At 48.5% G+C, this 13,873-nt stretch overlaps 1 protein-coding gene across 1 annotated transcript; it reads left to right on the plus strand.

Moving 5' to 3' along the window:
* Positions 1-2,381: 2,381 nt before the first annotated feature.
* LOC138928690 (uncharacterized) lies at positions 2,382-11,544 on the plus strand. The gene is made up of 6 exons (XM_070286187.1): positions 2,382-2,499; positions 2,557-2,713; positions 7,215-8,525; positions 8,654-9,728; positions 10,829-11,019; positions 11,139-11,544. The coding sequence occupies exons 1-6, from the start codon at positions 2,382-2,384 to the stop codon at positions 11,542-11,544; spliced, it is 3,258 nt and encodes a 1,085-aa protein (XP_070142288.1).
* The last annotated feature ends 2,329 nt before the right edge of the window (positions 11,545-13,873 follow it).

The raw sequence follows: 13,873 nt of genomic DNA on the forward strand, positions 1-13,873 counted from the left end.
GTAGTGCCTGACGCCTTGTCCCGAATCTTTTCCGGTGACCTTGCTGAATTGGCAGCGGAAACAGGTTTGGAGTTATCTTCGGATCATTTTCAATCCGATGAATACGCCGCGCTTAGGAAGAAAGTCAATGAAAACCAGGACAAGATCTCGGATTTGAAAGTTGTGGGTTTAGGTGTATATCGGCGGTCAGAACATGCAGCAGTCGATAAGGTGGCAGATGACGTATGTTGGAAGTTATGGCTTCCGGCCGATATGATTCCCGAAGCTCTGCGGTGGGCTCATGAGCACCCTCTGGCTGCTCATAATGGAATCAATAAAACCACAGAACGGCTCAGAAGGTATTACTATTGGCCAAAGTTACTAAACTGTGTTACAGAGCATATAGGCAAATGTGAGGTTTGCAAGTGCACGAAATATCCGAATCAGCCACTGAGACCTCCGCTTGGGAGGACGAAAGAAACTGAACGCTTCTTTCAAAAGATCTATATAGATTTTTTGGGGCCGTATCCTCGGAGTCGCTCGGGTAACATTGTCATATTTGTGATATTAGACCATTTCTCCAAACTTCCCTTTATTAAGGCAGTAAAAAAATTTACAGCAGACGCCATAATCCCTTATATAGAGACAGAATTGTTTCACTGTTTCGGCACACCGGAAGTGTTAGTATCGGACAATGGGGTGCAGTTTAAAGCCCACAGATTTAAGGCTCTATTAGATAAATATGGCGTGCAGAATGCCTTTACAGCGGCTTATTCACCCCAGGGAAACGCCTCGGAACGCGTGAATAGGTCAATTTTATCAGCCATTAAGGCATACGTGCGTCCTGATCAGACTAATTGGGATGAGAATTTAAGCCATATTGCCTGCTCCCTGCGTTCGTCAGTACATAGTGCGATCAAAACTAGCCCGTATAGGTTAGCCTTTGGCCAGCATATGACTACGCATGGCAATACCTATCAACTGCTAGGAGAGCTCGAATTGTTAGACCATAGGTGGGTAGAGTTTTCTAGGGAAGATTCCTTCGATTTGTTGCGTAATTCGGTTACCGAAGCTATGAGGGATCAGCATGCTCGGAATGAGTGAAGCTATAACTTGCGCAGTCGGGAGGTTTCATTTAGTCCGGGTCAGGAAGTGTTCAGACGAAATTTTCAGCAGAGCAACTTTGGCCGAGGATATAACGCCAAGCTGGCTCCAGCTTTTGTGAAGGCTCGAGTGAAGCGAAAACTAGGCCAGGCATACTATGAGCTAGAAGACTTGCTGGGCCGAGTTATTGGAAAGTTCCATGCCAAAGATATCCGGCAATAAGGTATGTGCCTAGGAACGGATGTATCCCCCTTTAGTGGCTTAGCAAGCCAATAAAGTGTGATTTTGGTGGGGGAGAGTTGTAGAATGCTACATGTAGATACTTTCAGATATGCCTAAAAGTAGGCTTAAATAAATCTGACTCGAGGATGGGGCTAAGAGAAAGCACGCAAAGGTCGTTGCTAGGGCAAAAAGTGGTAAGAGTATCGCTCCTATTAAGCAAACTCTCAGAGAGATACTCTATCTACATAATTTTCTTTGGAGCCAAATAAAAGGCAAAGTGTGCGCGGATTTATCCGTGTTTTATTTTCTAAAATTGTGTCTTAAATAATTGGGTGAGTTTAACCAGCCTCAGGGGTCAGTTAGTGCTCACATTATTGGGGAAATTATGTTTGCAGGCGAGCCCCCGGAAAATTTTCGGAGCTGTTAGTGGACGCCGAACATTACCCTAAACTAGGGTCCACCAGCTGGAGAAGCCACTGTCGGCCGCTCCACATCATTGTTTGTCGTCTTCTTCAGTTCCGCCAGTCGTTCCTTATCGCCTCTCCCGAAAGCGCCAGTTCGGCTTTAAGCGCGGCAGCGAGCGCAGCGACGGATTTGGATTTGGCCGTAGAAGCCGAGATCATTTTTTTTGTGTAAATTAAAATCTAAAGAAAACCAGAGGCAGTGGAAAAAAATTAACTAATTTGAAAAATTACTTAAGCCAATGAGCTAGGTTAAAACTCCGCTATCTTCCGTTCCCCTCTAAGCTATCCTCGTTCCCTTTCTTGCTCCCGGCAATGCCGATCTAATTTGTTTTGATCGGCCATCTCGTCGCGCAAATAAATTAATCCAATTCGTAATTTACTTGGATAAAGTATTTTTTTATTCCAATAATGGCTACGTGTTGTTTCCCTAAGTGCCCGAACGGCCAAAAAATTTCTTCGCGGCATGTCACTGTCTACTGCTGGCTTTGTGATAATATCGCCCACATTGGATGCGCCGATCTGGGGCAAAATGGATCGCGTATCACCGACCGCATTCGCGAAAATCCTGGATTGGACTGGACGTGCCCGAGCTGCCTGCATATCAAATCCGATATGCGGGTCTTCATGAGGCAGACTCACCTGGAGTTTCAGTCGTTGGCGGCCGGCTTTAAGGAGTTGTCAACTCGCTTCCAGAAGGCGGAACACCATTTCAAGTCGCTTAAACTGCTAAGTGACCCCGTAAACAAAAACAAGAGCAACCTGTCTGAAAAGTTCTTATCTCTTCCAGACCCTGAATGCCCCCTTATGCAGTTCACCCCACGTGCCAAGCCTGCAGCCGTGGATAACGGCTCTGGTGATGATGCATCATCGATCACAACTTCTATGGTTGAAGATCTTGTCAGGCCGTTGGATCAGCAGCCTGTCAATGTTGTCCAGGCGTCCACGTTGCACGCTGCTGCCTCTGCTGAAGTTGCTGCACCAGTCCCCATTCTCGGAGGGGGCGAAGCCACCATGCTCCCGGTTCAGCAGCCTGTCTACACCGATCAGGCATCCACGTCGCGTGCTGCTGCCATCAACGACGCGTCGGTGGTGTCAAATCCCAACCCAGTGGCTCCCCCGGTGGTCACTATCTCGGTGCCGGCCGTTACCAGAAGCGGCCCCCAACAGTCGACAATTTCTGGCGTTGCCAAACGCGGACCGGTGCCTTTGGCTGGTGTTGCTCCGAAAAAACAGATATTTGTTTCCCGCCTCAATCCAGATGCTTCTGAGGGCGACGTTAAGACCCACTTGAGCAGCAAATTGAATGTTTCTGTTACTGAATTTAGTGTCTCCAAATTCAATTTTAAGGAAAGACGTGATATATCTTCGTTTAAAATTACAATTTCTGACCAACTATTTTCTAAGGCTCTTGATCCTTCTGTGTGGCCTAAGCATGCAATTGTTCATGAATTCGAACACAAAAGTACTCCTCGTGCTCGCGGGCCTCAAACTCCCTCAACTAGGCCTCCAAAAAACCAATAGACTCTTTTGTTCTTCACTATCAGAATGTTCGTAGTTTACTTGGCAAGCTCAGTAGGCTGCACGTCAATAGTGTCTCTTTCGATGCCAATGTTATTGTCTTTACAGAAACATGGCTCAACTCCTCTGTGTCTGACTCTGAGATTTTTTCAGGGAACTATGCCATCTTTAGACGTGATCGTCCTATACGGACAGGCGGTGGTGTTCTCATTGCGGTTAAATCCGATCTGGTTTCCAATATCATTTCTAAAACTGACACTGATATAGAGTTTGTGGCGGTTCGCATCCAGGTTTACGATTATTCTATCTACGTTTCATGCTCGTATATTCCACCTAGGTCTGACACTGATATTTATATGCAGCATTTATCCTTAATTCAAGAAATTCATTCTTCCCTTGGTATTAATGACCACCTTATCGTCACGGGTGATTTTAATCTACCCTCCATTTCCTGGATGCCCTTACCTGATTCAAATGTTCTTGTTCCCACCTCACCCCACGATTTAATTCATGGTCTCATTGACCATTCATTGGGACAATTAAATTTTGTTAGAAACTGCAGTAATAACGTCTTAGACCTCATCTTTGTCTCTGAGTTTGCCAATGCCTACGTCACTAGAATTGACCCTCTTTCTAGTCCTGAGGACGCTTATCATCCCACTTTGGAGTTAACCCTCGAAGCCTCCACACCATTATTATTGTGTCCGGAAGCTGAGCCTGCAACGTTTCGTTGCTTTCGAAAAGCTAAGTTTACAGAAATGAACCACCACTTATCCTTAACGGATTGGACTTTCTTGAACTCCACAGAGGATCCCTCAGACATTGTTAAGCGTTTCTATGAAATAATGTACTCAGTTTTCGACATGTATGTCCCTTCATTTCCCTCACCAGAAGTTTCTCATAAGCCCCCTTGGTTTTCTCGTCGGCTTTCATATCTAAAAAATCTGAAATCCAGACTGTTTAAAAAGTATAGCAAATCTGGTCTTCAAGTCGACCATTCGAGATATTTAACTGCTCGTACAAATTTCCTAGCACACAATTCTGAATGCTACAGAAACCACTTAAATCGGTGCAAAATTGAGTTTCAGGCTAACCCGAAGCAATTTTACGCTTTTGTAAACTCGAAACGGAAATCTCAACAATTTCCTTCATGTCTTCATTTCGATAATGCCTCCGCTTCCAATGAGCCTGATATCGCGAACCTGTTCGCAAAGTTCTTCCAGACTACATACTCACAAACTAATTTCGATAATAACTCAGAGTATTCTTTTCCACTCCCGCATTCCAATTGCATTTTTATGCCTGTAATCAGCGAAGATGATGTTCTTCATAATCTTAGAACAATCAAACTTTCCTTTTCCTCTGGTCCAGATCTTGTACCTAGCTGTGTTCTGAGAAATTGTGCCAGCTCATTATGTAGACCATTGTCTAGACTTTTTCAGTTATCACTTCAGCATTCGTTTTTCCCCAAAGTTTGGAAAGAATCGTTTATCATTCCGCTTCACAAAAAGGGCAGTAAATCTAATATTGAGCACTATAGAGGTATTGCAAAACTTAGTGCGATTCCCAAATTATTCGAATTTCTAATTACTACTCAGCTTCAGCACCAATGTAGCTCAATAATGTCCCCCTCACAGCATGGCTTCATGAAACGTAAATCAACGTCTACAAATCTCCTTGAGTTTGTTGCTGTCATTAGAAACGCATTTAAAAATAACACCCAAACCGATGTTATCTTTACAGATTTCAGCAAAGCTTTCGATTCGGTGAATCATCAATTACTGCTGAAGAAACTTTGTCTGTTGGGTTTTCCGGTTACGTTGATCAAGTGGATTTCTACATATTTGTCGAACCGTACTCAAAGAGTTGCATTCAAGGGTTCATTCTCAAACCTTGTTCACGTGACTTCTGGCGTTCCTCAAGGGAGCCACCTCGGTCCTCTTCTATTTGGCATTTTTATAAATGATCTGCCCCAAGTTATTCTCCACTCTTACGTCTTGATGTATGCTGATGACGTAAAACTATGTTTGCCTCTTGTGAATCCTGACTCTGCTCAGCTCTTGCAAGCTGATTTAAACAACATGATGTCCTGGTGCACTCACAATTTATTGTTTCTCAACAACTCCAAATGTAAATACATGTCGTTTTACCGCAGAAATTGTTTCCAGGCTAACTATTCCTTAGGCACGAGTGTTCTTGAACGTATCCACTCTGTAACGGATCTTGGTGTTCTATTTACCCACAACTTGAGCTTCACCGATCACATCGGTATAATTGTTGGTAAAGCAAAGGGAGTTTTTGCTTTCGTAAAACGATGGTCTAAGGAATTCGATGATCCCTACACTACAAAACTTTTATATATATCCCTGGTTCGGCCCATACTCGAATATTGTTCGTGCGTATGGTCCCCTCAATATGCAAAGTATCAGGATCTTATCGAATCGGTACAGAAACAATTCCTTTTGTTCGCTCTTCGGGGTTTAGACTGGGACCCTCATCGCCACCTTCCTCCGTATGCCGACAGACTACGCCTTCTGGACCTGCCCTCTCTTAAGGATCGTCGTACCTGCCATGGCGTGATGTTCCTGCATAAATTAATAAATGGATATATTTTTTCCAGTAATCTTCTTAAGCAAATACGCTTTTCAGTTCCTTCTAGGCCATCACGTTACTTTCGGCCTATAGCTTTGGATATTTGTAAAACTAATTTCGAGGCACACGATCCTTTTCGCGTTTTATGTTCGCTTTACAACGACATGTACTCTCTTTTATATTTTGAAATGTCATTAGACTTTAACAAAAATAATATTTTAAGACACCTATCCTTGCCTCTGACCACCTGATGTGAGTCGGAGCATATCATTAAAAAACACTCCTTATCCGGTCTGAGGTAAGGATATGGATTCAAAATGGCAGATATTTGCTATTCTTAATAAATAAATAAATAAATAAATAAATAAATTAAAGAGAGAAAAATTATATCATGCATTGCGCGAAATAAAAGTGACAAGAAAAGGAAAGAGAAGAGCCACCGATAAGCAGCTACACTAAAAGACAAATTGGTTAATGGATACCAGTGATACGTTGAGGTTGTGTTTCTGACCGCGCTCCGTCTGATAATCCTTTCTTCGGGCGGTGCCGTCGTGTATATAGCCTGAAAAGTATTCAAAGTGTAGTGCGAGGCTCCTAGTACCCTGGTACGTACCTGGTACTGCTCCTGGGTCGGCCCCCGCAGTCTTCACCGGTTGCCAAACCAACCTGGGCACTTGACCCACAGGAGGGACCCGAGGTAAGGGGAGGGGGTGTCTTCTCGCCTCTCCTCCGCACAAACGCTTTTCCGCTCTCACTTTACTTTCTTCCTCACACCTTCCACAAGCCGCTTTTCCCCGCGTTTTCTTTCCAAACGTAAACACAGCTGATCGCTCTACGATCCTAGTGTTGTTAAACGCCAGTGGAGGAGCTTCTTACAGCCGCGCTTAACAGCACAAGCATTACCAGTGTTGGAAAACGCGCGTTGCTAAGCTTTCCCGCCCTATTATCTTTTAAAAAACATTGGCGCGCATAAATAAATCGTTTGTTTACTTATTTTAATAAACAAAGTTTATTTCCCTGAGGCCGTGCACGGCTGCGCAGTCGGCTGGCGGGAAAAGGTCACGGAGCCGACCAAAATCCGATCCCCCGCGTAAGCGGTGTCCCGAGCAAGGGACGTCGGGGACCGAGAAGGGGCGGTATAACCCCCGTCGCATAGCCAAGGGGAAATCCTTGGCCAGCGTGGGAGCCCTGCGCGGACCGACAAGCCGGCCATGGAGAACGATGAAGATCCCTTTGCGTGTGGCTCGACTCTAGCGAGGACGCCCCGCCAAGAGAGGGAAGGGGATGAAGCAGAGGCCTTCAGGAGGAGCGGCAAGGTCTCCCGAACGCCCACAGCGCTGGAACCCCTAGAAGATGGGCGGAGCCCTGGGTCAAGCTCTACGCCGCCCCCAAGAGGACGCGGGATCCTGCGAGCCCGACCAGCTCGCAAAGAACTACGCCGGCCAAGAAGAGCAAGGCGTCAGAGGAGGCAGCCAGCCTGCAGGATCTCCAGGAGCTGGGAAAGCTGCTGCAGGAAGTCTCCACGAAGATGATGGATAAGACGACGCGCCACATAACCGTCTCCACGAGGGAGCTGTTTGCCAAAATGAAGGCGCTACATGCGAGCATTCTGGCGGCGAGCAGAGCGGCAGCCGCGGGTAACAAAGAAAGGCAGGAGTGCGACGTCGGGACCAGTCTGTGCCCAAAATGCGCCCAGAGCACACGCAGCGCCGACAAGGAGCAGCAGACAGCGACCGTCGGGAAGAAGGAGGCTACAGCCCAAACAGAGCCCTGGCGTAGGCTTAGTCAGCCAAACTGGCCGGAACTACCGGCGCCTGTGCCTGCCCCTAAACCAGCCGGCGCAACGCAGCAGGGAAGTGAGAAGGGGCCCAGGAAGCCCCGAAAAAAGACTCAAGGAGCCCACGCAGAGCCCGCGGAGGCACACACCGCCACCCGGATCCTCGAGAACCCCGCAAAGCCCACCGGTGAATGGAGGGTAGTCGCCAAGAAGCCGAGGGCAGCGCGCCGTGGACGACCCGATGCTGTCATCGTGCAAGCAAACGGAAAGTCTTACAGCGAGGTACTAGCCATGGTGACCAGGAGGGACGACAAGCAGTTGTCGGACCTGGGCGCCTGCGTCTCAAAGGTTCGGCGCACCAACAACGGCAACCTGCTCCTAGAGGTGGCAAAAGGGAGTGCTGAGAGCGCCGAGGAGATGAAGGAGAGCATCGAGAGGGTGCTCGGGGACTCCGCGACTGTGCGTGCGTCGACGGAGGACACAAAAGTGCTGGTTCTGGAGGTACGGAACATCGACTCCATCACCTCGAAGAAGGAGGTCTGCGCCGCTATTGCCGGCCAGTTCAACTTCGAGGCAGAACGGGTGAGAGTCCGGAGCATGCGCAGTGGCCGCGCAGAGACGCAGCTGGCGGTGGTCAGCCTGCCCGTCCCATTGGGCAAGGCAGTCCTTCAGCGCGGAGAGGTGCGAATCGGATGGTCAACCTGTAGGATCCGCGAAAGAACCGGCCCACCGAGGTGCTTCAGGTGCCTGGAAACCGGGCACATTGCGATCCACTGCAAGAACCCGGTGGATAGGAGCGTCTGTTGCATCAAATGCGGAGAGATGGGACACAAGGCGGCCGATTGTTCCAAGGAGCCATCGTGTTTACTGTGCAAGGCGGCTGGTAGCAAGGAGACGAGGCACCAGGCAGGCGGCACGGGCTGCCCAGCCTCGAACAGAGGGAAAGGGAACCGTATGCCTGCATGCAGTTGATCCAAATTAACTTGAATCACTGCAGAGCGGCGCAGGACCTGCTTCTGCAGACGGTGAGCGAGGTAGCGGCGGACGTCGCCATACTTAGCGAACCATATAAGGCGAGGGAGGGAGGAGCATGGGCGAAGGACCGCTCCGGCAAGGCGGCCCTTTGGCTCTATGGCGACGGACAGCGGCGGATGTCCAACATCCTTTCAGCCGATGGGTTTGTGCGGGCGGAAGTCAGCGGCTTCTGCATTTACAGCTGCTATTTGGCCCCCAGTCTCCCGCTGGATGCATTCAGCAGGATCTTAGACAACCTATGCAGCGACATGCGTGGCAGGGCAAAGGTTGTAGTCGGAGGCGATTTCAACGCCTGGGCCCTCGAGTGGGGATCCGTCTCCACTAACGCCAGGGGACGCGCGGTGATGGAGGCATTTGCCTCGACGGACGTAGTCCTCCTCAGCGACGGGATGAGGCACACGTTTGCCAGAGCAGGAGCCGCCTCAATAATCGACCTGACCTTCGTGAGCAGCGCAATTTCCCACGACGCTAACTGGGAAGTCAGCGACGCTTACACCGGGAGCGACCACGAGGCGATCCTATGCACCGTGGGTGCGCCGGAGGGGAACACACGCACACTGCCGCGGCCCAGGAGAGCCTACCGGCCGGACACGCTGCGCACCCAGGCATTCGCCAACGCGCTGGACGGCTTGTCAGCCGAGGCGCTGGGTGAAGCCAACGAGGCTGCAAACCAGATCGCAGCAGCCCTGGAGCATGCCTGCGACCAGAGCATGCGGCTGAGAGGGACATGTCGGAGGAATCAAAGGCCAACGTTCTGGTGGAGCGACGAGATAGCCGATCTCCGGTCCAAGTGCCTCCATGCTCGGAGGCAAATGACCCGTGCACGTGGCTCCTCTCGACTGGTCGAGTGCAGCGAAGCCTACAAGTCGGCCAGGAGGGCCCTAAAATTGGCCATAAGGGAGGCAAAGAGAGAGTGCTTTCTGCGGCTCTGCGACGAGGCGGAAAACGACCCCTGGGGCGGTGCCTACAGATTGGTGGTCAAAGGGCTGAAAGCAGGCAGCACGGCTCCTTCGGACCCGGAAGCCCTGGACTCCATAGTGCAGGCAAAGACAATAGATTTAACAAGATGCCTTACGACCATACATTCGTTTTGCAATATGAGGCTGCATTTTTGATGGCAACGACAATCGCGTTCTAAAAATAGAATGCGTTTGCTTGTATGAGTAAACACAAGAACACGCAAGCGCGTATGTGTGCGAGAATATGTGTGCGCCAGCGCGCAAGCACCAAAAAATCAAATTTTTATGTTTTGTGCTGGCGACCGCTTGTTAGGAGGCGATGCACAGTAGCGCCTCTCGAACAAATAGCTTTGCAAAAATCGAAAAAGTCATGTTCGCAAAAACGATTTTAACCATACTTATTTGACAGAACATTTCTCAAAGATTGAGAATCTGTAATAAAATCAATTAAATTTTTTTTTTAAATTCTAAGTGTAACCGCCACAAAACCGTGAGCGCTACAGTTAGCATATTTTTTTTATTATTATGCAGTACATATATATATTTTACAACAATTATCTGTCCGTTCAAATTATTAGGTTATCTTATTTGGTTCAAAATATATGATTTTTGCAACGCTAAATGAGAAAAGGCGCTACTGTGCGATAGTAGCGGCAGCAAAAACAGCTGATCTCGAATATAGATTGTATTTGTATACAAGTTCAATCCAGAAAATCAGTTAACTAAATTTTATTTTCATCTTTATGTATATTTTATAATTTTATTATTAAATAAATATGCAAAATAATACAAATAATTGATTTAAATACATTCATAATTACATATGTATTTACAATTATCTAATTCAATTGACTAATAAATTAACAATATATTATTATGATTCATACATTATAAAAAATTCATTTATAAATCAATAAGTATATAAAATTAAAGAGATGTTAAAATAAAAAATAAATTTATTTGCGAAATTGGCCTTCTGAGGCCCGTTTGCACACAAACACCCGACGGCGTCGCTGAATGCGTACAAGAGAACGGCTGGCTCTAGAGCGCTCTCTTCGCTGGCTTTTGAACAAAATTTAAGAGAGCCTGGAGCCAGTTCAAAAGCCAGCACGAAAAAATCGTGTGCAAAAAAATCGTATGGCGTTATTTATCTTATAGCTCTATTGTCTTTGGTGCAGGCACTGTTCCCGAGGGGAGCCCCGGTGGTGTTGACGCAGTCCAGTGCGGAGCGCCACCCCAACGTCGACTGTGAGGTCTCCGAGGGCGAGGTGATCCGGACGGGAAGGAGCGTTCGCCCCAAAAAGGCGCCTGGGCCGGACGCAGTACCCAACAGGGCCCTGAAGCTGGCTATCGCGCTTCACCCAAAGGAGTTCGCCACCCTATACGCCATATGCCTCCAGGAGGGCACCTTCCGGAGAGATGGAAGAAGCAAAAGCTCTTATTGCTGGCTAAGCCAGGCAAACCGCCGGGGGAGCCATCCTCCTACAGGCCTATCTGCCTTACCGACACCACTGGCAAGGTGTTCGAGAAGGTGATAGCAGCAAGGTTAAATGCCGCCATCGAGAGGGCAGGGGGCCTCTCTCCTAGCCAGTTTGGCTTTAGGAAGGGGAGGTCAACTCTGGACGCGATCGAGATGGTGAAGGAGATAGCGGAAACGGCGATCGCGGGAACGAGGTGGAAAGGCGGCTCCAAAAATTACTGCCTAGTGATAACGCTGGACATAAGGAACGCCTTTAACACTGCCGACTGGAATCGGACGCTGGAGTCCCTCGCCGCCCTGAACATCCCAGGGTACCTAATGGAGATAGCGAGGAGCTATTTCAGCGAGAGGGTGCTCATTGTGGACACGGATGTGGGTTCCAGAGCATATGAAGTCTCAGCCGGAGTCCCTTAGGGCTCCGTGTTGGGACCCTTGCTCTGGAATACCATGTACGATGGGGTTCTACGACTCCCGATGCCAAGAGACACCCAGATCGTTGGCTTCGCTGACGATATAGCTGTGGTAGTAGTCGCGAAGGAGCGGGCGGCTGCGGAGGAAAACGCGAATGGTGCGATCAAAGCGATCGAGGCGTGGCTCTCGAACGCCGGCCTGGAGTTAGCGGCGCACAAGACGGAGGCAGTCTTGATTTCGAGTAGGAAAAAGATCGTAACGGCGGAGGTCCTGGTCGGAGGGACGGCGATAAAATCCCAGAGGGCCATCAAATACCTGGGTGTCCTCCTCGATACAAGGATGTCTTTCAAGGAACACCTACAGTACGCCCAAAAGAAGGCCAGCGGGACTGTTGGAGCACTTTCCCGGATGCTGCTTAACACCAGGGGACCCAAGCAGAGCACAAGGAGGCTGCTGACCAGCGTCATCACCGCCCAATTGCTGTATGCGGCACCAGTGTGGGCTGAGGCGGCTGGGAAAAAGTCTTACATGCGGGGAATCGAGTCCACTTATAGACTTTGTGCCATCCGAGTGGCGAGCGCCTTCCGAACTATCTCGGACGACGCGGTGCTGGTGCTAGCCGGCCTGGTCCCTCTGAGGGAGCTGATCCGCGAGAAGGCGGACATCCGTGCCACGCTTCGCGGTCAGCAGGGAGTCGATACGGTCGCGAAGGCCGAGCTGAAAAGCGCGGCCAGGAAAAGGAGCTACGGAAGCTGGCAGGCCCTGTGGGATGCCTCATCCAAAGGACGTTGGACCCACAGGATGATCCCCAACATCGAGGCCTGGATGGAGCGGAAGCACGGGCAGGTAGATTTTTATCTGACCCAGGTGCTGAGCGGGCATGGATGCTTCCGTAGCTACCTCAAGAGGTTTGGCCACGACACGGAGGAAAGCTGCCCAGAATGTGGATCCGGGATAACCGAGGATGCCAGCCACGTCATCTTCGACTGCCGCCGGTTTGACGAGGAAAGGGACGAGCTGGAGACGATAGCAGGTACAGCCATCAGTGTGGACACGCTGGTGCCGCTGATGCTGGCGGACCCGAGGACATGGGAGGCGGCGGCAGAGTTCGCTGCCAAACTGATGAGATCTCTCAGGGCACTGGAGAGATCGAGGAGGGAGCAGACTGGATGAGCGGCTTACAGTTGTGCGAAGCAATGCTTTGCGGCCGTACCGCACAACCACGGGCCCTTGCCCTGTTATTTTTCTGTTTCTGTGTTACCTTAGTTCGTATTGTTGATAGTAAATAAATAAATGAATATAAAAAAAAAAAAACTAAAAGACAAATTAAAAGTGAAGCCATATATAAAAGTTGATTGAAAATTCAATGGCGTGCTTTTAGTAAAGCAGAAATGAAAGGAAACGGAAAGAATGTTTAAATTTAAAAAAATTCATGATTAATTAATTTGTTATTTTCGTGGTTGATCTGCCTTTTTATCTGGTTTGTGCCCTAAATATTTTTGTGCAGTGACTTTACAGGGAATGCAGAACGAGAAAGCGCTTTCGACGTTGGAATTCCCGCAACAACATGAGTGAGTGATAAGCCGCTGATCGGCTATGTTCCAGCTCTTTCCCTCCCCTTCTATCTTTTAAAAGCTTTGCTAACCATGACCTAGTTAATGCAGCAGCTGTAATTTGGTCTGGCCTTGCGCTTGTAAATTAACTTAACCTACGATCCACATTTGATTCGAAGAACCAAAACGGTTGTTGTCTTGGCTGCTTGGCTTAGAGAAACGTAAAGGAAAAATAATCAATTAAAATAATTGAAAGTAACGCCAACTGCACGGAATGCAGCGTTTGTTGAATTAAAGTCAACTAAATACTTGCTTCGATATATCTTATTATTATGTTCACATTTTAGTCATACTGTTAATTGTTAGAATTTAATATAATAATACCTCATAGTTTGCCTCTCTTAATTTATTTATTTATACTTGGGAAGGAGGATCGATAGTACGCAGAAGCGTGTCACAAGGGATTCCGACTATCAACAGCTAGGAGGCTGCGGAATCATGGTAGGGTGGGCGTGACAGCAGCAGATCATCATGGCTGCTACGCTTACGGTTGTGTATGTGGACAAGCAGGTTCCCCTTTTTGTTTACCCTTTCCCCCTCTCTCGTTCATTCTTTTGTTGTTGAGTTGGCACTCTTTCTCCCGCCAGCACGCGAAATTAAAATATTAAATATATATATCCGACGACTTGGTGACGCTTTAGGACCCTCTCCTTACTTCCACTCCCAGATACCGACCAGGCCCATAGCCGGACCACTTCGCGTGCCTCCCAGAGCAGTTA

This window comes from Drosophila kikkawai, chromosome 3R (genome assembly GCF_030179895.1).
Source record: "Drosophila kikkawai strain 14028-0561.14 chromosome 3R, DkikHiC1v2, whole genome shotgun sequence".
Taxonomy (NCBI): Eukaryota; Metazoa; Arthropoda; class Insecta; order Diptera; family Drosophilidae; genus Drosophila; species Drosophila kikkawai.